At 50.7% G+C, this 27,223-nt stretch overlaps 1 protein-coding gene and 1 long non-coding RNA gene across 2 annotated transcripts in view; one reads left to right on the top strand and one right to left on the bottom strand.

Moving 5' to 3' along the window:
* Positions 1-21,803, top strand: part of SLC26A9 (solute carrier family 26 member 9) — a 29,118-nt gene extending 7,315 nt beyond the window's left edge. The window contains exons 2-22 of the mRNA XM_010348990.3: positions 195-337; positions 2,964-3,103; positions 3,235-3,345; positions 4,024-4,199; positions 6,028-6,192; positions 6,751-6,903; positions 7,210-7,292; positions 8,057-8,204; positions 8,476-8,589; positions 8,793-8,870; positions 9,442-9,537; positions 11,526-11,632; positions 12,404-12,473; positions 12,590-12,682; positions 12,821-12,934; positions 14,177-14,458; positions 15,471-15,525; positions 16,684-16,829; positions 18,299-18,370; positions 20,223-20,266; positions 20,445-21,803. Of these exons, the coding sequence (XP_010347292.1) occupies positions 213-337; positions 2,964-3,103; positions 3,235-3,345; positions 4,024-4,199; positions 6,028-6,192; positions 6,751-6,903; positions 7,210-7,292; positions 8,057-8,204; positions 8,476-8,589; positions 8,793-8,870; positions 9,442-9,537; positions 11,526-11,632; positions 12,404-12,473; positions 12,590-12,682; positions 12,821-12,934; positions 14,177-14,458; positions 15,471-15,525; positions 16,684-16,829; positions 18,299-18,370; positions 20,223-20,266; positions 20,445-20,823 (2,751 nt within the window). The 5' untranslated portion in view covers positions 195-212 and the 3' untranslated portion in view covers positions 20,824-21,803. The remainder of the gene's footprint in view (positions 1-194; positions 338-2,963; positions 3,104-3,234; positions 3,346-4,023; positions 4,200-6,027; positions 6,193-6,750; positions 6,904-7,209; positions 7,293-8,056; positions 8,205-8,475; positions 8,590-8,792; positions 8,871-9,441; positions 9,538-11,525; positions 11,633-12,403; positions 12,474-12,589; positions 12,683-12,820; positions 12,935-14,176; positions 14,459-15,470; positions 15,526-16,683; positions 16,830-18,298; positions 18,371-20,222; positions 20,267-20,444) is intronic.
* LOC141581057 (uncharacterized) overlaps positions 1-21,875 on the bottom strand; it is a 71,026-nt gene extending 49,151 nt beyond the window's left edge. The window contains exons 1-2 of the long non-coding RNA XR_012513504.1: positions 21,620-21,875; positions 21,298-21,468 (exon numbers count right to left, since the gene is read on the bottom strand). This is a non-coding gene — a long non-coding RNA (uncharacterized LOC141581057). The remainder of the gene's footprint in view (positions 1-21,297; positions 21,469-21,619) is intronic.
* Positions 21,876-27,223: the final 5,348 nt, after the last annotated feature.

Below are 27,223 nucleotides of genomic sequence, written 5' to 3' on the forward strand. Positions count from 1 at the left end.
CGGCTGGGAAGGAAGGCCACCTTGAGAAGGGAGTCTCACGGAAAAACCTGACAGAGGAAGGGAGGCACCTTGCTTTATGGGGGTGGGGAAGGCCAGAATAAAACTCTGCTGCTGCAAGGACCAGAGAGAGAAGGCCTGGTCTGGCACTGGGGAGGGATGTCCCCTCACCCTTCCCTCCTCTGCTTCTCCCAAAGCTTGTAAATGCCCCAGATATGAGCCAGCCCAGGCCCCGCTACGTGGTAGACAGAGCCGCATACTCCCTCACCCTCTTCGACGATGAGTTTGAGAAGAAGGACCGGACATACCCAGTGGGAGAGAAACTTCGCAATGCCTTCAGGTAACTGGCCCAGAACCCAGACTCCTGCCTCCTCTGCTCCCCACCAAAATCCTTTCTGCACCAGGACATGGCTTCTGCACCGGTATCCCTAAGATGGGGTTAAGGGAAGCCCTGGGGAAGCGAGGTTCTGTATAATGAATTTAAGATCCCACAACTTCATCTGTACTGAGACCCCCCAGGGAGGATGGGGAGCAGAAGCAAGAACCATCCAGAAGGGTTATAGGGCATCCCGAAAGCCCTGCCTGGCATCTCCCATATTCTCACTCCACCCGAGTCCCTTTGCGTTTGTTAAGGCACGGTAGATGGGCATGCTACATTATGGAGGGGTGGGGAGCATCAGAGCCCTTACTCCACGCCCTATTCCCTCCTTACAAAAAAATACCTGAAGTTACCATCACCCCAAACCCTTTGTCCTTTCCTTCCTGGATGTTCCTTCCTCCACTTGGTCCAGAGAATGCCCAAAGGAGGCCCTAACTTCCTGGACTTCCCTGAGGGGACCTACCAGGGTGTAGTCTGCCTGCACCGAGGCTCTTTCCACTCTCAGCTCCCTGGAACTGCGATGGTGGGTATGAAACCTTGCCCCTAAGGAGGTGCTACTCGAGATGATCCATATCCACACCCCAGGAGGCTGGGGCTGCCAGCATCACCCTCCCCCTTCCCAGACTCCTGGCAGACCTCCTCCCGCCTAGCTATAGGCTGGCTCACTCTCCCTCACTCCCCTGGGGAAACTCCCCTTGTTCCTACTGCTCCCGATTCAGTTACCTGGATTGAGGTCACTGGCAATGGCTGAAGTGGAGATGCAGGTGGAACTGGTTCGGGCCGGGGGAATCGCCCACTTGAATTTATGCTAAAAGCCTGGCCCAACCCTGTTTCTCTTGGGAGGCTCCATTTCTGCCCAGTTACAGTCTGTCCTCACAGCTGTGCTCCTCAGACAGGTGGCCTCTGCCAGTCTCTGTGCCCAAAGAGGCTTTAGGGCACAAAGACTGAGGATGAGAAGATCTGCTATTGTTCTAAAAGTTAGGATCATGAAAGCTATAAAGGGATATAGCAAAGTAATAATTCCCATGATACTGGCACGAGAGCCTTGAACAGTGCCTGGCATAGAGAAGGTATACCAATAAATATTTGTTTCATGAATGAATGAATGAATGAATGTCTAGAAAGCTAATCCGTTTCTCCACTCTCCTCTTGGCCTCTGTTTCTAGCCCTTCTTCCAAGCTTCAGATTGCTTTGCCCAACATACAGCAGACTTGCAAGTAAGGTCGGGCATGGCCTAGCCCTCCAATGAGTTGTTTTTCTTTCCCTAGCCAGCTCTCTATTCATAAGTCCAGTTTTCTCTACCACAAACAGACCTGATGGAGCCTCTGCAGGGCTGGTTCTCTCTTTGAGCAAGGCTTTAGAGTTGCATTAAGCGATTTGCCGCCCGTCCACCTCCCCTTCCAGCATCCCAGGGCTGGCAGAGGCACCCATGAGCCCCAGCAGGGACCAGGGGTAAGATATTGATGCTGTTTCATGGAGTGTTAGTTGGAAGAGAAAATCTGCTCAGACTTTTCAAGGTACAAAGCATTGTCTGTGTTGGTTTCAGTCTTGGGTGACATCCAGGGGACTGAGTGTCAGGGAAACTATGTTGAGCAACAGCAAAGAGCAAGAATTGGTGCTGGGCAGGAAAGGAAACCTCATCAGAGCAGGCCAGTGAGTCACCAGATGGGCGCTAAGTATGTGAGTTCCCTCAGCTGGGAGAAAGAAAGCAAATGCCCCTCACCCACTTCCAGTCATCAATCCACCAGCTGTCACCCTTGAGTTTGTAAGCCCTTGTTCCCACCGCTCCCGAGTTTCTATGAAAGGACCTTGAGGTGTTCAACAAACAGGAAAGGGATCAACTCTGCCCACCCTGCGTTGGCCAATGAACTCTTCCCTCCTCTGCTTCCCAGTGAATTAACAGGAGAAAGAACTCCGGTACTGGAGTTATCACACATAAAGGACAGTGAGTCAGCAGAGTGCACCTTGCAGGAACAATGGAGCCTTCCTTTTCAGGGAAGTTCTAAGAAAAATGGCAGCAGGCAGGTCCCACTCATGTATTCATTCACTCATTCATTTATTCAACAAATGTTTACTAAGTGCCCCTGTGCAAGGCTCAAGGTGTACAAAGATGAACAGGAGAGCTGGGCTTCTTGCCATGCATGGTGAGGTTTGCTGTCTAGTGGGAGAGACAAACAAAAAGCAAGGAATTGCCCCACAGGATGCACACACAGCGGCAGGAGCCCGGGCACAGGTACCCAGGCCTGGGATCAGACGGAAGGACTCAGAGGAGTCTTTCCCAGAGAAAGGCCATCTAAGCCAGGGGATGGATTTGATACCTCTGAAGGCTAAGCCACCATAACACTCATACCTTTAAGCCAAGTCTTGTAAACTCCCCAGGTAAGCAGCTGGCAGTCAGAAGACCTCCAGCTAATGCCCAGGGTGAAGAAAAAAGTTCCTGCATCTTCTTCTCAGTATACCTGGCACACAGTGCAGTGAATTTAGAATGAACCAATGAATGAAATGAACAGGATATGATAATCCCTCTCCAACTCGGAATGTCCAAGCCATGCGGAGCCAACTGGAAATCTGCCCCTTTCCCCTCCAGATGTTCCTCAGCGAAGATCAAAGCCGTGGTGTTTGGGCTGCTGCCTGTGCTCTCCTGGCTCCCCAAGTACAAGATTAAAGACTACATCGTCCCCGACCTGCTTGGTGGACTCAGCGGGGGATCCATCCAGGTCCCACAAGGTGAAGGGATCCCCTCAGCCAGGCCTGGCTTGCCATACCCCCATCATTCCTCTCCTCATCCCCACTCTATCCCTCTGTGATCCCCATAAAACAGTCATGCTGCTGAGCTTCAATCTCATTGTCCTCTGCAGGCATGGCATTTGCTCTGCTGGCCAATCTTCCTGCAGTCAATGGCCTCTACTCCTCCTTCTTCCCCCTCCTGACCTACTTCTTCCTGGGGGGTGTGCACCAGATGGTGCCAGGTAAGGCCCCTCCCCTCTGGGCAGGCAGGATGACCCAGACCACAAGGATGGGAGGTGTGGCGAAGGGGGATCGGGAGATTTTCCATTTGCACTCTCCTAGAGTTGGTCAGTCCTAGGGTCAGTCCTGTTGGTCAGTCCTAGGGGAATGGTCACTGTGAACGTCAGTCCTGGGTCCTCGGTGACCTTGGAGAAACCACTGAGCCTCCTTGAGTTCAGTTAGCATTACCTGTTCCATCTTCCTCCCTGGAATGAGAGGAAGACTTGGCAGAACAAGATACACTGCATACTATAACACGCTTAAACAGATGTGAGAAATCACCATCTAACTCCCTGGCTGGTCTCAGCTGGCCACTACAGGGACATCTGGACTTCTCTGGTGCTAAGTGAGATGGAGGAAAGCCTGGTCACAAGGGCTGGTTTCTGGTTCAGGCTGTGCTTACATTTCTGAGTTCATTTCCTCATGTTTCCAGTGAGACAATATTGACCGTTGAGCTGAAAGTACCTTGAAAAGCATAGATCGTGGTTGGAGTGAGAGTTGGTATTATTATGATGGAGAATAGTGTTGGAGGTACAGGGATCCATCCCCTTGGGGGTCGGGAAGTGTTCCCGGGCCCCTTTGTGGTTTCCATGGGTGTGGTCCAAACATCTGATTTTTGCTGGCTGGGTGGGCCACCACAGGTACCTTTGCCGTTATCAGCATCCTGGTGGGTAACATCTGCCTGCAGCTGGCCCCAGAGTCGAAATTCCAGGTCTTCAACAATGCCACCAATGAGAGCTATGTGGACACAGCAGCCATGGAGGCGGAGAGGCTGCACGTGTCAGCTACGCTAGCCTGCCTCACTGCCGTCATCCAGGTGAGGGGCAGCCCCCAACCCTGCTAGGAAGGCATCAGACCACCCTGCCCTTGCTTCAAAGCCTTAGCTTTAATGCTAAATCTGATTTAGGGGGCTGGGCGTGGAGGCTCATGCCTGTAATCCCAGAACTCTGGGAGGCTAAAGCAGGCGGATCACTTGAGGTCAGGAGTTGGAGACCAGCCTGACCCACATGGCGAAACCCCATCTCTACGAAAACTACAAAATAAGCCAGCCATGGTGGCATGCACCTGTAATCCTGGCCACTCTAGAGGTTGAGGCAGGAGAATCGCTTGAACCCGCGATGCAGAGGTTGCAGTGAGCCAAGATCGCACCACTGCACTCCAGCCTGGCAACAGAGCGAGACTCTGTCTCAAGAAAAAAAGAAAGAAACAAAGAAAAAAGGGGAAAAAAATCTAATTTAGGGCTCTACTTCCTCCCTTCTCCCCATCCCAGGGCTAAAGAGACCCTTGAAAATTAACAGTATCTCCTCACCTGTATCTAGCAGGACCATACAAAAGAACAACAGCTGCAGCCGGTAAAACTGTCCTGAGCTTCAAAACTGTCTAAAAGACTCACAGCCTCTCTCCATGATCCCTTGGAGAAGCCCAACTTTCTGCCAGCACAGTCTTGCCGACTGCTAAGTTTCTCTAACAACCCTCGCCCTTCTCCTGCCTCCTCTGCTCCAAGCCACCGCAGCAGTTGCACGACATCAATCCCTGCAAAGGGTCGCAAAGGATTCTGCTAGGTTTTATCAAGGCAGAATGAAAGAGCAAAACGCAGTCCCAGAGAACACCTTTTCATTCACTCATTCATTCAGTTTCATGCCAAGAACTGGGCTAAACCCTGGGATACGAAGATAAGTAAGAAAAGGTCCAATTCACAAGCTGCTCACAGCCCAGCAGAGGAAGGAGCCATGTCAACAGATGTATTTGTATGCAGTGAGATAAGCAGCAGAGTAGAGCTATGTACAAAGACCTATAGGAACAGAGCAGAGAGTCACGGAGGACCTCAAAGAGGAGGTGACACTCCACCTGTCTTAAAGGATGAGAAGTTAACCAGGAACAAGATATACAGAGGATGGTTCAGGCAGAAGGAACAGTGCCTAAAAACACTGAGGTCTGAGGCAGTGTGATCTGCCCAGGAAACAGCAGGGAGCCTGGTGTGACTGGAGGGCAGAGGAGCCCAGAAGAGGCTAGAAAAGCAGGCAGAAGCCAGACAATGAAATCTGTGGTCTGTCCCCTAAACAGCGACTTTGGGTCTGATTGGCAGTTTATATGGATCATTTGGGCTGCCCAGAGAATGATGAGTGGGAGGCGGATCAGAATCAAGGCAGGGGACCTGTGGGGAGACTCTGCAGAGGCCCAGGCCGGAGTCATGCAGGCCAAGACCAGGTAGAGAAAGAGATGGGGCTGGACTTGAAAAGAACATTTTACCAGGAGCCATAACAGAGCTTGGTGACAGATTGGATGTGGGAGGTTAAGGGAGAATCACTCTCAAGTTTTTGGTTGGGCAACCAGGTTAATGATGGTGTCATTTACTGAGAGAGAAAACACTGGGGTAGGACCGGGCTTATTTTACAGATAAGGAAGCCAAAGCCAGAGAGGTGATGTGACAAAAAGGCCCGTGCTCTAAAGGAACTGAAGGTCTGACGGCAACCATGCAGAGCACAATGAAGGGCAGGTGAAGGTCACAGACGGCCCGTTTCGCTCAAGCTACTGCTATCCCAGGGCTGCACGGAGCTCCAGGCCTGGGTGTGAGTGGGGCGGGTTGTTGAAACTGCTGAGCCGCACTGCTCTTCCCCCACAAACCGCCCTTTTCCTCCTCTCAGATGGGCCTGGGCTTTGTGCAGTTTGGCTTTGTGGCCATCTACCTCTCTGAGTCCTTCATCCGGGGCTTCATGACGGCCGCGGGCCTGCAGATCCTGATTTCGGTGCTCAAGTACATCTTCGGACTCACCGTCCCCTCCTACACAGGCCCGGGGTCCATCGTCTTTGTGAGTCTGGGGATGCACCCCTGCAAATGGGGCAAGGCTCGAGCAGACACATGAGGAGGCTGTACTGTTTTAAGAAGCTGTGAGCTCCTCATTGTAAGACGTTCTCAAGCAAGGGCTGGCTTAGCTGTTGTTCAGAGAGGATTCTGAGGGGCTTTCCTTCTTGGGAGGCTCAAAGGCAAGACCTTGAGGCTCGCTGAGGTTCTCGGTAGTTAATCCCTGCAGAAGACAGCTGGACACTCTCCACCAGTTCCCCATTCTAGCACCTCAACCTCTCCCTGCTTAGAAAGTCCTTCCTCGCGTCTAGTCTCCATCCCTCCTCCTTCAGCTCAAACTCTTCCGAAGAAGAAGAAAGCATTCCCTTTCCAGCATGAGCTCCTCACATACCCTTTGGGAGAGGGCGGTGGATGATGGGACAGTGTTTCTGATCAGGGTTTGAACTCTGTCTTGGCATGCCTCTGTTAGCTTTGATGGCATCCCTTCACTGGGTCAGACACCCAAAGGTGGGGTAGTATGGGAAGAAGGGGTGGGAGCCTGTGAGCATGATGCTCTTTCCCCCAGACCTTCATTGACATTTGCAAAAACCTCCCCCACACCAACATCGCCTCACTCATCTTCGCCCTCATCAGCGGTGCCTTCCTGGTGCTGGTGAAGGAGCTCAATGCTCGCCACATGCACAAGATCCGCTTCCCCATCCCTGCAGAGATGATTGTGGTAAGACCTTGTCCAGAGCTGGGGTGCTGGGGGGTCAGACTGTGAGAAGAGGAAACCAGCTCAGTCAGGGCCAGGGGAGTCCCTACCTCTCCTCACCCCATCCCCTGCACTGGACAGGAAGTGAGATGTGAATCCATCCCATCCCCCACACGTGGTGCTTCCTCTCTTTCTACTGCTTTGATAATTTCCCCTAAGGAGGCAAGGGAGTGGGATTCATGGTCCCCAGAGAAAAGAAAGACTTGAGCGAGACCCCTGCCCTGGCCCCAGCTTAGGGCCAATCCCCATTCTCTGCTTTGGGGTTTGCAGGTGGTGGTGGCAACAGCTGTCTCCGGGGGCTGTAAGATGCCCAAAAAGTATCACATGCAAATCGTGGGAGAAATCCAACGCGGGTGAGTCTAGTGGCCCAGAAGCCTGACCCACCTGCACCACATGCCCCGCTAAGGCCTGAACTCGGAGAGGGAAACAAGATGACCTCCACGAAAATGCCATAGAAACTGTATGACGCTGACCACGTATGAATTATTACTGTTTCCTGAGAAGGGCCACACAACCAGCCGATGTTGGCTATTTTATGAAAAATGAGTCTTAACGGCCACGCTCCCCTTTTAAATCTCATGCAACTGATGCTGTTAAACAAAAGCCTCTCTGATCAGCCCCTTGCTGGCTCTTTGCCTTGCTCTAATGCATTGGTTCTTTGTCCATGCAGAAAGAGAGCTATTAGGTTCAACCAGATTCATGGAGCATCCACTCTGTGCCAGGCACCATGCTGGGTCCTAAGAGGAGGGGGGCGACGCTCGCCCTGCAGGGCTGGAGCGGGCACGGGAGGGAAGGCCATGCAGCACGAGAGGTCTCGGGGGTCTGTGAACTCACAAGCGTATAGAGTTCAGAATCTGGGAGTAAACAAATGAGGCCCTGCCACATCCTGGCCTAGTGACCTTGGGCAAGTTAGATTCTCTAAGCCTCGGTTTCCACCTTTGTAAAACAGGAGTGGTGGTGCCTACCCTACGGGGTGGTGCTGAGGATTCAGACTGAATGGGATAACTTAGGTAAAGATCCCGGCACACCTTGGGGGCCTTCCACGGGCTGGTGAAGGACTTGGCTGCCCTCCCTGCTCACGTTCTTGGGCTCTGCCTCCTTCCTGGCTCCTCGGCAGGTTCCCCACCCCGGTGTCACCTGTGGTCTCGCAGTGGAAGGACATGATAGGCACAGCCTTCTCCCTAGCCATTGTGGGCTACGTCATCAACCTGGCTATGGGCCGGACCCTGGCCAACAAGCATGGCTACAATGTGGATTCGAACCAGGTAGCTCTGGCCACCTCCGGCAGGGCTGGGCGGGACAGGTCAACTCAGGCCTGGTATGAGACATCTTGGCTAGGGGGGCTCATGGGCTGAGGTGAGGCAGGGAGGCCTCTGGTCCCAAGGGGCTGACCTCCTCTTGACTGGGAGTGTGTGACTTTATAGCCACTGGGTCACTCTCAGGTCCTAGGCCTGCGGTCTGGCTTGCATGCCTGACTGCACTTGGTCCCAGTGCCCCTCCACCCCACACTGGCTTCTAATCCTGCCCCTCCCACAGGAGATGATCGCCCTGGGCTGCAGCAACTTCTTTGGCTCCTTCTTTAAAATTCATGTCATTTGCTGTGCGCTTTCCGTCACTCTGGCTGTGGATGGAGCTGGAGGAAAGTCCCAGGTGAGCCTTGTACTAGGGGCATGGGGTGGAGGTGGTAACACAACGGCTGCCCCAGGGAAGCCTGGGCACTGCAAGCCAAGCCAGCTCTTCTCCAACCCTCATCTCCCTCTTTAGTCTCCACTCCACCAAAGCCATGTATTGGAAATCAACCAAGAGCAAAAATTTCACACCTGCTGTCTCTCCCCAACTCTTTCTCGGAATAGGTGGCAAGCCTGTGTGTGTCTCTGGTGGTGATGATCACCATGCTGGTCCTGGGAACCTATCTGTATCCTCTCCCCAAGGTAAGATCCCAGCCATCAAGCAGAGGACAGTGTGACTCCAGGAAAATCGATCCCTGAGAGTTGTGTGGCACTTTCCAGACTACAAAGTGCCACCATGGTCATACTTAGTCTCAACCACAACCCGGGAGGTAGACAATGCAGGTTTTATCCTCCCCATTTTACAGGTGAAGGAAACTGAGTCTGAGAGTCTAAGTAACCTTGTCCACAGTGAGGCAGTTCACAGCACAGGGCTGGTCCCAAACTCCAGCCTTCTGTCCTCAGAGTCGAATCCCTAGGCAGTGGTTACACCTACCCATGGGCACCAGGCTCTCACGCAGCCGGGCTGGAAGGGCTCTAGGCATGTGTCATTTAGGGATGAGGGAAGAGAGGTCAGGCAAGGGTGGGGCCAGGAAGAACCCCATGGCTCTAACACCAGCACTTTCCAAACCTAAGATTGAATGCAGAGATGTGGGGTATTGGCCAGGGGAGGTGTTCCCCATCTCTGTCCTGCCAGGCTTTGGGGTCAGGTATGTGTAGGAGGGCAAAAAGAAGGGAACCCCCGGGGGCCTAGAACAATGTTCTGCTTCTCTAGTCTGTGCTAGGAGCCCTGATTGCTGTCAATCTCAAGAACTCCCTCAAGCAACTCACCGATCCCTACTACCTGTGGAGGAAGAGCAAGCTGGACTGCGTAAGTATCGGGCAGCCTCCAGGTACCGGCCATGCCCCTGCCCTCTCCTCCAACCCCGCAGCCCTGTCAGTTAGCCCTGTGCTAACAATGAACCCTCTAGTCGGCTGCTTCCTAATTAGCATAGCTGAGTGGTTAAAAACCCAGGTTTCGATGTGACACATCGTACGTCCAAACCCTAACGCAGCCATCTGCTGGCTGCGTGGCCAGCACAAGCCCCTTAACCTTTCCGAGTCTTGGAGTCTTCACCTGGGAGATGGGTACTTCACACTCTCTGTCTCCCAGGGTTTTCTATGAAGAAGAAGCAGGGTAATATAAGTAAGCATGTTGTCTACATCGTATTTGATACCCAATAAAACTTAGCTATTACTATTTTTATGACATATAGCTCCAAAAAAGCAAAAGGAAATCTTTAAAAAAAAAAACAAAAAAAAAACCTAGAACATAAAGCCAGAAGACCTAAATCTTGAGCAAGTGACTAGACTTCTCTGGAGTTCTATTTCCTCATCTGTAAATAGGGGTGAGAGTCATGCAGTCACGGTTGCGTCAAGCCCTGGTTCCGAGGATTAAATGAGATCACAGTGGGAAAACACCACAGGAGCATAAACATTCTGCAAACATGACTTACTGTTATGACTAGTTGCACACCCCACCACGTCTTCCGCTGGGCATAGTAATGAAGGCCAGTGTGTCCTGTCACTGCATTCTCTCCAGGCAAGCCCTGCCGTCACCTATGGGAGAGGATTTACTAACCTTTCTTAACGATGATGAAACCAAAGCTCAAAACAGTTAAGTAAATCATCAAAGGCCACAGACGTAGGAAGTGGTAGAGTCTGGATTAAAACTCCAGAACTCTGGGCTGGACTGTCTCATAGGGAAGGGAGGCTCACCCACCTAGGGCAGGGAAGAAAAGTGGCTCATCTGTGGTCACCCAGGGGGAGAGCGATGAGAATAGGGAGAAAAATTATGCCTCAGTTCCCAGCCCAAGGATCTGCTTTTAGCGTAGTCCAGCAAGTCCCCGCTATGGCAGTGTTTCCTTCTGTTCATATGGCGACTGCTGCTTCCATCTGATCTTCACAGCAGTTCACTACAGGAACCTGGGCGTATGTCTTTCTTTTAGAGGAATGTGTGGGTCTTAAAATCTAGAGGGAGCAACTATCAAAACGTCATTCAGTGTTGCCCCCCACACACAAAACCAGGCCCCCAGCCAGTCAGAAAACACGCTGCTAGACAGAGAGAGGGAACCCACATTTATTGATCCCTTGCTGAGCACCCGTTAGGTTAGGACCGTCAGGCTCCTTAACTTTTGAATCCTTTCATAAGGTAGGCATTGTTATTCTCCTTTTGTGGGCTAGGAACCAGGGTTCACATGGTCATTAAGGAACAAAACTTTGAGCTGCGTGTGGTGACTCACACCTGTCTGTGATCTAGCACCTCAGGAGGCTGAGGCAGCAGGACCGCTTGACATCAGGAGTTCAACATCAGCCTGGGCAGCATAGCAAGAGCCCATCTCTACAAAAATTAAAAGTTAGCTGGGTGTAATGGCACGTGCCTATAGTCCTAGCTACTCAGGAAGGTAAGGTGGGAGCATGGCTTGGGTTCACGAGTTTGAGGCTGCAGTGAGCTGATCTTGCCACTGCACTCTAAGCCTGAGCAAGAGAGCAAGACCCTGGGACTCCAAAACCAACCAACCAAATAAACAAACCCAAGCATATCTGACCCAAGACGCATGCTCTTATGGATGCCGCGTCCCTGTGTGCTGGGGCTTCTTCTGAAAACACAGACAACCACAGTCAGTCTAAGGGAAATAGACAAGTGAAACTAAAGCGCCAATACATAAAATACTGCAAAAACATGATTAAAAAAAAGAAGAAGAAGAAGAGCAGGTCTTAGGTTGTGCTAGCAGAGAATGGCCTTGGCTAATTCAGGAAGACTTCCTGAAAGAGGCGGTTTTTTCCCCAGGTCTGCTTTTGACATCTCTCTTTTTACAGTGCATCTGGGTAGTGAGCTTCCTCTCCTCCTTCTTCCTCAGCCTGCCCTATGGTGTGGCAGTGGGTGTCGCCTTCTCCGTCCTGGTCGTCATCTTCCAGACTCAGTTGTAAGTAACAGCTTTTGCCCTCCCAGGCCCACCGTCGGGTCCCTGGGCCAGCCTGTGGGGAGCTCCCATGCCACAGCCCTGCTTAGCCCACTTCCACCTCTGGGCCTGGCACTGGAGGCGCTTCCAGGCCTGAGGAGAGCCTGACCCAGCCAGGACTGTGGGCACAGTCTGGGCTATTTGATTTCTCATATCCTGAGAACCCCAGGGGAAGCCAGCATAGTCTCGCTAGGGATGGCTGGAGAGAGGACAGTGGCAGAGGCAGGAGGGCAACAGCAGATGGTGAGAGTCAACATCCTTCCAAAGACACTGCCAGCATCCCAAACCAAATGGGACCCCACCCCAGGAAAACGCCAGGTAGAAACGGATGCTGTGTTCTGCACACTGGGAGTATCAGAGAGAAGGGGCCCTGGTCAAGGCAGGGAGGGTGCTGAGTGTTGGGGAATGCTGTCCTCTCTTCTTAAGAACTCAAAACAAGGAAGCGATGACTTCAGGGTCACTGAAGCTTGTCACCTTGTGTACTGACCCCACTTCTCTCCTCTGCCACCTGGTCTCGGAGCTATGTCAAAGGCCTGCCTGTCATCCTCCTAGTTATAGGAGGCTGCAGGCCACCAGACATGTGTCCCTAGTGCAAAAAGGCACAGCAAGTCTGGGGGTGAGGACAGGACCCCATCCTACCTTGGCTCTGCCCCTGCCCTGCCCCAGCACGGGCACCCTTCCAGACCCATGTATCATTAGCGTTCTCTTATGTTTTTCTCTTCCTTCTCCATCCAGTCGAAACGGCTATGCACTGGCCCAGGTCACAGACACTGACATTTATGTGAATCCCAAGACCTATAGTAAGGTAGGTAATTAAAGCTTATGACCACCTTCTTTTGCTCTGTGCCACCCCAAGGAGAGATTGTTTTTTAAAGCCAATAAAGACATTTCTACAAATTGAGCTCAGTCTCCCTGTCACAGGCCCAGGATATCCAGGGGATTAAAATCGTCACTTACTGCTCCCCTCTCTACTTTGCCAACTCAGAGATCTTCAGGCGAAAGGTCATTGCCAAGGTAAGGCTCAGTTCCTGGTGACCAGCGGCTCTGGACGGAGAGTGTCCAGAAGATGGAAGCAGGAGGGCAGTGGGGGCCGAGAACAGGCCACTCCTGTAGAGGGTGGAGGTCGAATTGCTGTCGCCTCTCTCCCTATAGACAGGTATGGACCCCCAGAAAGTATTACTAGCCAAGCAAAAATACCTCAAGAAGCAGAAGAAGCGGAGAATGAGGCCCACACAACAGAGGAAGTCTCTATTCATGAAAACCAAGGTAAATGGAGGCCAGGAGAAGGCCCCCTGCCCTGCTTTCCTGCCCGTTCTGATATTGCCCCTGTTACTCGTGGTACTCCGGGGCCCCTCTTCCCACCCTGAAAGGCAAAGACAGGAAGGCTCTGCGAACACTGCCTGGTGGCCACTAGGCATTTTTCTTCTTCTTTTTTTTTCTTTTCTTCTTTTTTTAGAGATGGAGTTTTGCTCTTGTCAACCAGGCTGGAGTGCAATGGCGTGATCTCAGCTCACTGCAACCTCTGCCTCCAAGGCTCAAGCGATTCTCCTACCTCAGCCTCCTGAGTAGCTGGTATTACAGGTGCCTGCCACCATGCCTGGCTGATATTTGCATTTTTAGTAGAGACAGGGTTTCACCATGTTGGCCAGGCTGGTCTCGAAACCCTGACCTGAGGTGATCCACCTACCTCAGCCTCCTAAAGTGCTGAGATTACAGGCATGAGCCACCGCACCCAGCCTAGGCATTTTTGTTCTTGGATGAGGTGCTACAAGTTCCCAGGGTAGCCAGTGAACTCCCACAACCCTTCTTCATTTTCTGGCTAAGATAGGACATAGCCCGTGGACTTTTGAACAAACCAGAGGAGGAGCAGCAGTGAATTTTCCTAGGGAACCCAGGCAGCCCACACTAGCAGGGCTGGGGTGGGCATGGGAGTAATTTCTGTAATCCCAGCAGGATTTTGGGAGGCTGAGGTGGGAGAATCACTTAAAGTCAGGAGTTGGAGACCAGCCTACTCAACATGGCAAAACCCTGTCTCTACTAAAAATACACAAAAAATAGCAGGGTGTGGTGGTGGGCACCTGTAATGCCAGCTACTCGGGAGGCCGAGGCACGAGAATCACTTCAACCCAGGCAGCAGAGGTTGCAGTGAGCCAAGATAGTGCAACTGCACTCCAGCCTAGGCGACAGAGGGAGACTCTGCCTCAAGAAATAAAGGAGCTCAGTGTCCCCAGAGGGGCTTCCTCCCAGAGAGAGTGGGTGGAGGCTTCAGTGCCTCTCTTGAGAGGGTCCTCTGACTTTGTCTGGGTTGTAGAAGACCAAGCTTGCAGGCCCTGCCTAAGAAAGGGCTTTGAGAGAGGCCTCTTAGGTGGGGTTTTCAGGGTCTGTGTTCACCATCACCACGTGGAGTTATCCCCTCCACCTACACCCATCATGCCCCCGCTTCAGCCACAGCAAAGTCTGGCTCGGCCTGGTGGTCCCTGACTGTGTCCCCTGCCCCCACCCCTCCAGACCGTCTCCCTGCAGGAGCTGCAGCAGGACTTTGAGAACGGCCCCCCCACTGACCCCAACAACAACCAGACGCCGGCTAATGGCGCCAGTGTGTCCTACATCACCTTCAGCCCCGACAGCTCCTCGGCTGCCCAAAGTGAGCCACCGGCCTCTGCTGAGGCCCCCGACGAGCCCAGTGACACGCTGGCTAGCGTCCCGCCCTTCGTCACCTTCCACACCCTCATCCTTGACATGAGTGGAGTCAGCTTTGTGGACCTGATGGGCATCAAGGCCCTGGCTAAGGTGAGGCCCTGAGGGCCAGCAGGCCCCGCCCCCTCCACCCTGCTCTCCCTTACCCCGTTTCCTTGGAGCCCTCATTTCAGGGAGCTGAGGGATGAAACGCACCGCGGAGGCTAAAGGCTCCTAGGAACCCCTCCTTTCCCCAGACACTACCAGGATAGGATGTTCTCGGCAGCGCAGTCCCAGACAGCTGGTGACAACACATGGCTGGAGAGGTCTATCAGAGCTTCAGGCGCCCGTGCTCCCAACACCCGCAGCAGAGGGCATCCCAAGTCCCTCTGAGGAACCCACCCAGGGGCTCCGAGGAGAGTCCAGTTTGGCTCCTGGTTCATGATCTGCTGCCCTTGTCCCTCATTGACTAGCCAGCCTAGGAGAGGAGAAGAAATAACAGCAGGGCCCCACACCATCAAGCCAGACAGCCAGCCCACGGGACACCCTGAATGAATGTATCTATCTGATAACTTTCCAGCAGCCACCGCCAGTGGCGGGGAGTCAGCAAACCTCAGAGCTGGTTCAGATAGAGGCAAGCTAGGGGAAGGCACAGAGAGTGTTCGGACTGACATCACCGTCAACCAGGTGTGGGGAAGTCCCCATCTCCAGCCTTGGGCCTCCGCCAGCTTCCTTAGCCAGGATCTGGAGTCCAGGCCAGCCTTGGCTGAAGCTCTAGACTCCCTGAGCCTCTGTCCTCCCCTGCAGCTTCTGCCTGAGGCCACAGAGGAGTCTGGGAAAATCTAAGCTACTGAAAGAAAAGATCTAGTCCCACAAGAAGGGGTCATGGTGACTTTAAGTGCCCGCCGCGTTGGCAAAACCCCATTTCCGCCCCCTGTCCCAAGAAGCCGTCAGCCAACACTCCAGGGAAAAGTGGTGTGCTTTGCTGCTATTTTTATCTTTGGCTGCTGGGCTCTCAGGGTTGCTTATTTGTTTGACTTCCCCTCTGAAGTACGTTTTGTGAATCACTTTTGAGACCCACTCAGAACATTCCTTTCCTTTTGCCTCCCTACCCCAACACTTCCAGCTGAGCTCCACCTATGGGAAGATCGGTGTGAAGGTCTTCTTGGTGAACATCCATGGTAAGAGAAAGAGGACGTCTAGGTGGCTGAAAGGCTGGCAAGGAGGGTGGGGTAGGAACAGGTTGGTGGGGTCTGAATAGTGAGTAGGTTGGAAATCAGAGCACTCGGATAACCCCCTAAGCGGCTGCCTGCTCATAAAAGCTTCAGGTACGAGTCCAAAGAGACCGTCAGATTGCATAAACATCCTAGGGGTCCTAGTGACAGAGTGGGGGTGACAGGTCATGGAGTTACAAAAGAACAGCTAGGATTCTAATCTACCCATAACTAATTTGCCATGTATTCTTGGCGGAGTCACTTTATCTATCAAGGGATCTATTTCTACCTATGTAAACTGAGGGGAGTGACTAGATGGGTTTGGGGATCCTCTCCAAACCAGAGTCTCCATGAATCTATGTAGACATAAAGCACACAGCACCCTGATTCTCCAGGGACCATATAAATATGCAGTTACACAGGCACACAGTCTCCAAAGGTGCGTACACACAGCCTCAAGGGCGTGGCCACAGAGCAGCAGACATTTACATCATTAGCATATATGCAAAGAGCAGAGATGTGGAAGTGCACACAGACACACAGAAGCATGTGAAGGGACGCGTACACACACCTAGCCCCCTCACACCCGCTCCAGCAGGGCCACAGGTCCCAGGCTCCGCATGGCCACGCTCAGGGAGAAGATCTGCAGTGGCCATGGCCTCCTGTCATAGGCTCCAGAGCTAGAAGTCGTGGATTCTACCCGGCCTCTCTGGACACCTCCTCAGGAAACCATCTCTAGGATGAAGAGTAATGGTTCTGCCACACAATGAAAGTTGCTGAAAAGGTCCAGGAAAACAAGAGGAAGGATGGATGCTTGGGGGACAGAACTGGCAGCAACCTCCACAAGGACGGCTTAGGCTTCACCACCCAAATCACCACAAAGTACCAACTCCCTAAATCAAACTGCTTCCTTCTGCCCTGGGTTGAAAGTTCAGCATCCTCAAGTTCACGTTGCCCTCTGCCGTCCAGAACTGATATTGCAATGCCAATGCCATGGCCCTCAGATGCAGCCAGAGCTCTGACCTCAGACCCTTCCGTCCCGAGTCGGGTCTCACCACCTTCCCCACCCCAGCTCCAACCCACAATGGCTGTTATCTTTCTGAAGGTGATCTTTTCTCCTTCTAGCCCAGGTGTACAATGACATTAGCCATGGAGGCGTCTTTGAGGATGGGAGTCTAGAATGCAATCACGTCTTTCCCAGCATACATGATGCCGTCCTCTTCGCCCAGGCAAATGCCAGAGACGTGACCCCAAGACGAAACTTCCAAGGGGTAAGGTCCCTGCACCTGGAGAATCCTAGGCTCCAAGGCACTGAAATAGCGGGACTAAGAGGCACTAGAGAGAACACAGGAGAAGCTTTAAGTTCCAACACTAACTCTGCCATTTATGTTTTCTGATAGAATGAGTCCCATCAACTAACATTACCTATCTCCCAGCATTTTTCTTTTGTTTTTGTTTTAGGGCAAAATGATAATTACATCTTTTGTGTCACTTGAAAGCACTTTGTGTCTTGTAAAAATTCTTTATCGATATAAATTTCCTGGTTGCACAAACCCCCAAAGCACAGTCTAGCATGCCCACTCTTCTGGCACTGTTCCCTGCCTCCTCCTTATCTGCTTCTAAAGGGGGCTTTGGGGAAGGGAGGGAGGGAAGTAAGCCTGCCCATTTTAACTTAGCAGAGCTTAGAGATTTCAGGCTGGTGATGGAGGAAGAGGTTGGGTCTGAGTTTTGTCTCCACTTTTCGACATTTCATTTACTAGCTCAGTAAGTGACATACAAACGGGATACAAATAACACCATCTAAAACTCCAGAAGGCTGAGGAGTCAGAAAAAGCCCACCCCCTTGAGTTCCCTGCCCAGGTATCCCCAACCATCTCTCAGCCCTCAGGGACCTCTCCCAGCTCAACTCCTGCCCTTGGCCTCCCAAGACTTTGTTTGTGCCCCAGCCCTGGGTAAAAACCTCCCCTTCCCTCTGTGGGGCATACGAAAGGCTTTTCTGGCTCTGGAGCAACGATTTGCTCTTTGCCTTAAGAGACTGATAAAGGTGAAGCCATCTGCTCTAAGTGCTGAAAGACTGCCCAGGAACACACAGGGCACTGGCTCCTGCCCTCCATGCCTAGAAGGAAACTCTGGGGAAACAGAGGGCTTTCCCACTTCGTGAACTTGTCCGCAGAGCAAAGAGGGAGATTCTGGAGGAATCCGCATTATTTGTTGGTGCCCTAATCACGTTCAGCTACTCTGAACATGATATGTATACTTTATTAGTTACAGACTTATAAGTAATTTATATTTTATATAATATAGTTACATATTACAGACTATATTCATACATATAAGTCACACACATATACATACACCTTTTCAGCAGCATGGTGAGGGGAAAAGCAGGCAAAGTGAGGCTGGTTATCAGACTCTTACAGATTAGAAAACAGATTTCCAGGAGGATAGGAATTCCCCAATATCAGGCAGCTAGCCAGTAGTGTTTCTAAGCTGGGTAAAACCTTCCCTGCCTCTAATAGCCCAAAGGAGGGAAGAACCTGACACGCACCTGTCTGGTATAAGGGAGAAGACCACAGCTGTGCTGTTTTTAGGCAGGTGAGGGAAAGAGCAAGCGGATGAATCATGTGTCAGGAAGCAGTGTCCACTCAAAGCTGGCCACGTGTCTGTCTTCCTGCCACCGTCCACCAACTTTGCTGTTCAGTCACTGAAGCTCATTCTGCCACGGCTTCCTCCCTTCCAGGCTCCAGGGGACCCTGAGCTCTCCTTGTATGACTCAGAGGAGGACATCCCCGGCTACTGGGACTTAGAGCAGGTGAGCTGAGGGACAGGGCTGTGAGGGTGGGAGCAGGGTGAGGAGGGGAAGGATGGGGTTGCTCTCAAATACAAGGTGTTCACTTGGCTGTCTCACCTCCAGCCCACAGCAGTCACATTCAAGGCCACAAAGGCTTGTGTTCATTGTTTTCTTTTCTTTTCTTTTCTTTTCTTTTTTTTTTTTTTTTGAGACAAAGTCTCACTCTATCGCCCAGACTGGAGTAGCATGATCTCGGCTAACTCGAACCTCTGCCTCCCGGGTTCCAGCGGTTCCCCTGCCTCAGCCTCCTTAGTAGCTGGGACCACAGGCCTGCGCCAGGCTAATTATTGTATTTTTTATGGAGACAGGGGTTTCACTGTGTTGGCCAGGCTGGTCTCAAACTTCTGATCTCAAGCAATCTGCCTGCCTCAGTCTCCCTAAGTGCTGGGGTTACAGGCATAAGCCACCATGCCCGGCCTTTGTTTTCATTCTTCTCATTCCCTGAAAGGCATCCTGGGGAGAGGATGAGCCACTGGACCAAGTCCTAGAGAACTAGTATCTATTCTTACTCTCCAGCACGTCACCCACGTGGCCTTGGGTGAGCCACATACACCCTGGGTCCTAGTTTTTATCACCTGTGAAATTAGGGAAACATAAGTAATACCTGTCCCATCCACCACACAAGATTGGCAGGGGAGTCATTTGTTCTTTCGCGCATTCAGCAGCTATTTATGGCATACCTAGTGTTTGCCTGACACAGTTCAGGATGGGCACACAGCAGTGAACAAGACAAAGGCCTCTGCCTCTCAGAAACTGATGTTCTGGTAGAACAGACGAATTCTGGGGCTACGAATGAATTATTATTGCATGTGGACAGGACTTAAGAACTAAAGGACATGTGGCCGGGCACAATGGCTCACACCTGTAATCCCAGCACTTTGGGAGGCTGAGGCAGGCGGATCACCTGAGGTCAAGAGTTCAAGACTAGCCTGACCAACATGGCAAAACCCCGACTCTACTAAAACTACGAAAATTAGCCAGGCATAGTGGCACACAACTGTAGTCCCAGCTACTCGGGAGTCTGAGGCATGAGAATCACTTGAACTTGGGAGGCGGAGGTTGCAGTGAGCAGAGATCACACCACTGCATTCCAGCCTGGGCGACAGAGTGAGACTCTGTCTCAAAAACAAACAAAACAAAACAAAACCATCCCCATCCACATAGGGCCCATAGAAATTAACACCACCCCAGCAATGCCCTGAATTAAAAGAAACCAGATGACTAGGTTTAGAGAAATCTGGCTTTGGGTCTATGAGAAATAATGTCTCTCTTTGTGCCTCTTCCCATTCTTTTTGACATTGAGCTCCATGGTCCTCTGAATCCATCTCTCACAGTGCTGATGGCAGGTGGAACAGATTAGAAAATAGTGCTGGAGCCATAGAGATTTGGCAGACTGATTTCTGGGCCCTCTTGGAATCTCCAGCATATTCCGAAAAGCCTGGATAAGACCAAAATAGCTTATCAAAGCGAGAAAGGACTTTAGAGCTTTTCTACTGCCAACCTTCATTTTACCCAATGAAGGAAGCGACGCTAAAAACAGGCAAGGGACACACGGAAGGTCACACAGCACACGGGAGGCGATTCACATGTAGATTTCAGCACCTGCTTCTGCCACGCCAGACTGGTTCACCTCCTGGCCTGACCATGCCTCTCCCCTGTTCACACACACTCTCGCACACACACGTGCACACGTGGTGCCTCATTCTGGCCAGGGGTTCCTAGGGTCACCTCTGGGTTGCAGCCAACTTGGTTGTGACCCCAGCTGGTCTAACCTCTCTCTTCCCCTCCCACTTCCTTCCTGTGGCTCCTGCAGGAGATGTTCGGGAGTATGTTTCACACAGAGACCCTGACCGCCCTGTGAGCGCCCCGCCAGTCCTCATGCTGCCTACAGAGTGCCTGGCACTTGGCACTTCCACAGAGGAGGAACCCGGGGTCGCAGGGAGTGTGGGGAGGAGGAAAGTGCACCCCCAGGGCCTGCATTCCCCTCTCCTCTCCCCCTCTCTCCTCCCCTCCTTCCCTCCCTGCATCTCCAGAGGGAGCCTCTCAGCAGCAGGGGGTGCTACCCTTACAGGAGTGAGAGTCTGGGGAGCCCAGTCTTCACCCGTCAGGCCCTGGCCACAGCGGGCAAGCCTCCTGACCGCTCCACCCCACCCACCTCGGCCCAGTCCTTGGCAGCTGAAGGACACCTTGACTTCCAGCTTTTACAAGTGAGCCAAAAACAGAAGGAGAAGTACAACTGTGCTGGCCTCCTGTGCAAGCTTCAGAAAGTGTCCCAGGGCCCGCATGGCTCGGTGTCAGATGGTGTCAGGCGGTCACGGGACATAGGAAAAAACTTGGGTAGGACTCTGGCTTGCCTTCCCCAGCTGCTTCAACGCTGTCTCTGGAAGCTCTGCACCCAGGGAAGGCCTTGGTAACTATGCGGCCCCCGCATCATCCCGAGGCTGCCCAAGCCACCTCTGCTGTCAGCACGTCAGACTCTAGCCTGGACAGTGGCCAGGACCGTCAAGACCACCAGAGCTACCTCCCCAGGGGCATCCCCCTAAGGTTCTGCCTCAGCCTCCTGAAACATTGCTGTCTCTACCCTCAGAGGCTGCTCCCTTCCCCTGGAGGCTGGGTAGAAACCCCAAAGAGGGAGATCGGTAGCTGGCAGAATCCTCTGGCAACCTAGTAATAGATATCAGTAATTCTGCACAAAAGCTTTTGGGAATCCCTCTTTGTACCCAGAGACTCAGAGGGGAAGAGGGTGCTGGTACCAACACAGGAAAAACAGGGGACCTGGGCCCTGACAGTCTCCCTTGACCTCAGGGACAACAGGGAAATGCCTCCCCGTGGTAAATCTGCCTTGTCCTTTACCTGGCAAAGAGCCCATCATGTTAACTCTTCCTTACCTGCTTGTGGCCCGGAACCACGATGGGGTTCTTCTGCAGGCAAGGGAGAAAGTCCTCCAGGATCCGCTGCATCCCCTATCTGCATGCAGATGTGGAAAGGGGCTGATCCAGATCGGGTCCTCCTCCGCAGGAAGATTCCTTAACACCCTTAGGACCCGAGGCCATCTTCTCCTATGAAAATGAAAACAGGAGCTAAGTTCTCCATATAAACAAGGAGGTATTGAGTGGAACCCCACAGTTGACTTGAAAATAAATAGGTTCCATGTGTAAGTGTCTTGTAAAATTTCAATGGAAATGCACAGAAAATCTTCTGGCCTCTCACCACTGCTCTTCTCAAGCTTCTTCAACTTAATGACCCCTTCTCTAACAGGTTGGGCTGGCCCAGCCTAGGAAAACATCCCAATTTCTAACTTCAGCCAGATCTGCATTGTGTGTCTGTGTGTTGAGTGAGCTGGTCAGCTAACTAGTCTTCTTAGAGTTAAAGGAGGGGGTGCTGGCCAAGAGCCAACGCATTCTTGGCCCACGAGCATTGCTTTTCTGTGAATTCATTATGCCATCTGGCTGCCAATGGAACTCAAAACTTGGAAGGCGAAAGACAATGTTATCTGGGATTCACCGTGCCCAGCACCCGCAGTGCCAAATTCCAGGAGGACAAGAGCCTTAGCCAATGACAACTCACTCTCCCCTACTCCACCTCCTTCCAAGTCTAGCTCAGGCCCAGGAGGTGGGAGAAGGTCACGGAGCCTCAGGACATCCCAAGTCAGAGCCTCCTTTGAACCAAGTATCGAGATCCCCTGAGGACTTGATGAAGTTATCCTTAACCCCCAGACCAGCCCCGGAACTGAGGGGGATTGTTGGCCCAGTGGCCTGGAGTTGGGGCTCAGAGAGAAATCTGCAACACGTCTGAGGGTTGCAGGGCCCGCCGTGGAGGTGAGATTGAAACACGTGGGGCAGAGGGAAGACATTGAAGAAAACATCTCTGCTTGAATATTTGGAAAAGAACACTCTTCTGGACATGGTTGGAGCAGGAAGGATGGAGGCAAAGTAGTGAAATAATCTGGAATTTCAATACTTTTTAATGTTCTTAGTGATACTGACCTGTGATGATATGATTCCCAGGGAGGACTGGGAACCTTATCTCTTGAGATATTTGCATAATTTATTTAATTTAAGCCTCATTCTCCTTTTGTTCGTTTTGGTAATAAAGTGGATTTGAAATGTGAACGAATGCACGTTTGGGTGGTTTTATAGAAAAGCAAAACAAGTCACCTCCACGGAGACCTGGCCTTGCTTTGCATTATCCTGGCGGGAAGCAATGAGGACTCAGATTTCTCCATGGGTCTCTCAGCTCCTCTCCAGGTTCTAATGTTCCACTCCTAGGAATGCATAAACTTCCACAATCCAGCTGAAGAACAGAAACTGGGGAGAGAAGGTTGGGCTGAGGGGTCCCTGCACCCAGGACCAGTACCCACAGCCAACTCTGTGATTTTTGTGGCTACACGGGATGTCAAAGCCCCATCATCCTTCTACATACCTTTCACTCACCAATTCTTTCACACTCATGGGATGCCTATTAAGGCCAATCCCATCATTACCCAGCAAAGCCTTCGGAATTCTTGGTTTGGGGGAGCACACAATCTAATCCCACCTTTCGCTCTCCTGTTTGTGAGACAATGCAAGGAGAGGGAGGCCACAGGAGTCAATTGTCTTATAAGCCAGGTTGACTCTCAGCTGTGTTTACCAACAATCAGAAAGGGAAGAAGATAAGAGGAACCACAGAAAAGCAAAAAGCAAAGGCATAAAGGAGACAGAAAGAGGATGAGGTGGAAAGAGATGAAGGACCAGAGATTAAACAAAACAAACAGGGAAGGGAGACGAATGTTCAATGGGATGGAGATACACAGGAATCACAAGATTGGGAGAGGCCAGGCACAGTGGCTCATGCCTATAATCCCAACAGTTTGGGGATGTAACGGGTCATTTGAAGCCAGGAGGTCAAGACCAGTCTGGCCAACATAGTGAGACCCCATCTCTTAAAAAAAAAAAAAGAAATGGGGAGAACCAGAAGAAGGAGAAACAGTTGAAGGAAGAGAATATGTTGCAGAGGCAGAGAAGTCAATGAGTCCCAAAATGATATTTATTTAAGATAAACTACCCTTGCTTTGGCCATTCAGCTGAGCTGTGGGATTTGGGTAAATTAGCCATCAGCATCCCTCCCATAGGAGTTTCAGCTTTTTTTTCTAATGATGCCATCTTAGCCTGATTCCCCCTGGATGCAGAACCTGAGACAAAAGTCTGTGCTTGGGCTATTCAGGCAGTGATCTCAGGGAGAGGAGTGATGTGCAGAGGGGAAACAGGGAGGCAGAGAAAGCCGGCACAAGAGTGAGCCACTGTGAAAGGCAGCTGGGGCTCCACCCGCCCGTCCTTCCCAGGAGCCCTGTGAGAAGCATCTGCAAACTGGCCGAGAGAAACATTGAACCATCACACCCACATTCCATTGATCAAGGATGGCCCTATGGGCATTAACTCTTCAACAAATATAGGATGCATGGATATGCACGCAGAGCAGTTCCCAAGGTGACCCATGCTAGGGCATCCGTTATGCACCCGCAGGAAGGAAGAAGTATGGCATAGCTCCTGGGAGGGGCTGGACCACCCAGAAACATTCCAACAGAGGCTTAGTAGGAGGGTTCTGAGTGGCACATAAGTAGCACCTAAATCGGGTACATTTCTTTAGCCTTTCATCTCCCAAACCCACTATGACCTATGTAGTTGTCTAACTACAACATGGCATTAGTTGTGTAAGTAGGGAGTATAGAAGCATTTGTAAGACAGCCGTCTCACCATTCGACACTGGAATGGCATTATTTTAAGACTGTGAATCCCTGAACATGCCCAAGAAGAGGTAAACTAACCACCCACCCGGGAAGTTCTCAGAGGAGCTGCTCCTCCAGACGGTAGATCATGTAAGATGGCACTGAGACCTCCTATCTCTAAATCGCATAACATGAAAGCAGATTTTTTAGAATTATGGGAGTTACTTCCTACTTCCAGAGCTGGAAGTAAACTCTTTTCTTTCAACAAAGATTTTTGTTTAAATAAGGGATTTTTTAGACAAACTTTTTATTTGGAAATAATTTCAAACTAATAAAAAGTGACAAAAGTTAAAAGTATCACAAGAGGCCAGATGCAGTGGCTCACACCTGTCATACCAGCACTTTGGGAGGCCAAGGCAGGAAGATCATTTGAGGCCAGGAGTTTGAGACCAGCCTGAGCAGCAAAAGGACATCCCCACCCCTACCCTCGTCTCTACAAAGACAATTTAAAATTGGTTTAAAGTACTTGTGCATGGTGGCGCATGCCTGTAGTCCTAGCTGCCAGAGGCTGAGACAAGAGGATTACTTGAGTCCAGGCATTTGAGATTACAGTGAGCTATGATTGTATCATGGTACTCCATCCTGGGCAACAGAGCAAGACTTTGTCACTAAAAAGCAAAAAAAAAAAAAAAAAAAAAAAAAAAAAATCACACAATAAACACTGTATGCGCCTTAATCTGGTTCACTTATGGTTAACATTTTACCCCATTTGCTTTATCATTTACTCTCTCAGTCTCTCTCTCATCGCTCGCTCTCTCGCTCTCGCTCTCGCTCTCGCTCTCGCTCTCGCTCTCGCTCACTTTTTTTGAGACAGAGTTTTGCTCTTGTTGCCCAGGCTGGAGTGCAGTGGCATGATCTCGGCTCACTGCAACCTCTACCTCCCAGGTTCAAGCAATTCTCCTGCCTCAGCCTTCTGAATAGCTGGGATTACAGGCACCTGCCACCACACCTGTCTAATTGTTTTTTGTTTTGTATTCTTTTTTTTTTTTTTTTTTTTGAGACGGAGTTTCGCTCTTGTTACCCAGGCTGGAGTGCAATGGCGCGATCTCGGCTCACCGCAACCTCTGCCTCCTGGGTTCAGGCAATTCTCCTGCCTCAGCCTCCTGAGTAGCTGGGATTACAGGCACGTGCCACCATGCCCAGCTAATTTTTTGTATTTTTAGTAGAGACGGGGTTTCACCATGTTGACCAGGTTGGTCTCGATCTCTCGACCTTGTGATCCACCCGCCTCGGCCTCCCAAAGTGCTGGGATTACAGGCTTGAGCCACCGTGCCCGGCCTTGTTTTGTATTCTTAATAGAGAAGGGGCTTGGCCATGTTGGCCAGGCTGGTCTCAAACTCCTGAACTCCAGTGATCCACCTGCCTCAGCCTCCCAAAGCGCTGGGATTACAGGCATGAGCCACCATGGCCAGCCTATTTTTCTTTTCTTTTTCTCTGTGGACATACATAACTTTTTTTCTGAGCCATTTGAGGATAAAGTCCCTTAACTTTACATACTTCAATGTGTATTTCCTGAGAGATAGTCTCCTACTTAATCACAGTAGAGTCATCAGCTTAATGCATTTACACCGATCCAATACTTGTATCTAATCTACCATCCATATACTAATTTTGTCAGTTTGTCTAATAAATTCCTTTGTAGCATTTTTTCTCTCCAGCACAGGATCTAATCTAAAGTCAAGTACTGAATTTATTTTCTATTTTTTACTTATTTATTGAGAAAGGGTCTCACTCTGTCACCCAGACTGGAGTACAGCAGAGCTATCACAGCTCAATGCAGCCTTAGCCTCCTGGACCTGGTGATCCTCCCACCTCAGCCTCCCAAGTAGCTTGGATTACAGGTGCACACCACTACTCCTGGTTAATTTTTGGTATTTTTTGTAGAGATGGGATTTCCCTCATGTTCCCCAGGCTGGTCTCAAATTCCTTAGTTCAAGCAATCCTCCTTCCTCAGCCTCCCAAGACCCATTCATACAAATAAACTTTTCCCTTGAAAACGTATTCCGTAAAAATAGAAAAGATGATTTTCCACTAGATATGTAGAAATTAATGTAGAAATACATCAACCATGAAAAAGACGGGAAACATGTCACCTCCAACAGAAAACAATAATTCTCCAGTAACAGACAATAATCATAAGAAATGTAAGAAATGCCAGAAAGAAAAACAACTCAAAATAATAAAGAAACTTGAACAGATGGGCATGGTGGCTCATGCCTGTAATCCCAACATTTTGGGAGGCCGAGATGGGCAGATCACTTGAGGTCAGGAGTTTGAGACCAGCCTAGCCAACATGATGAAACCCCATCTCTACTAAAAATACAAAAATTAGCTGGGCATGGTGGTGGGCACCTGTAATGTAATCCCAGCTACTCAGGAGGCTGAGGCAAGAGAATCATTTGAACCTGGGCAGCAGATGTTGCAGTGAGCCAGATTGCACCACTGCACTCCAGCTTGGGCAACAGAGTGATATTCAGTATCCAAAAAGAAAAAAAAAAAAAAGAAAGAAAGAAAAGAAAGAAACTCGATGGGGCCAGACATAGTGGCTCATGCCTGTAATCTCAATCATTTGAGAAGCCAAGATGGAAGAATGACTTGAGGCCAGGGATTCGACACCAGCCTGGGCAACATAGGAAGACCACATTTCTACAGAAAAAAAAAATAATAATTAGCTGGGAATGGTGACACACAGCACAAGAGGCCAAGGAGGGAGGATTGCTTGAGCCCAGAAGTTTGGGGTTATAGTAAGCTATGATCACACCACTGCACTTCAGCCTGGGCAAGAGAGTGAGACCCTGTCTCAAAAACAACAATGACCAAAAAAAATCCAGTGAGATACAAAAAAGAAAAAACACAAATATAGACAATTCAACAAAATCAGAAAAATATTTCATAATTTTAATAAGAAATTCAACAACAAAAAGATATTTCTTTTAAAAAAAGACAAAAATCTCAGAGTCAAAGAACTTAATGAATTCAATAAAAAATTTAACCACACAGTAAGCCAAGCATATATAAGAATTTCTAAACTGGAAGACATATATTTTGAA

Source organism: Saimiri boliviensis, chromosome 14 (genome assembly GCF_048565385.1).
Source record: "Saimiri boliviensis isolate mSaiBol1 chromosome 14, mSaiBol1.pri, whole genome shotgun sequence".
In the NCBI taxonomy this organism is placed as follows: domain Eukaryota; kingdom Metazoa; phylum Chordata; class Mammalia; order Primates; family Cebidae; genus Saimiri; species Saimiri boliviensis.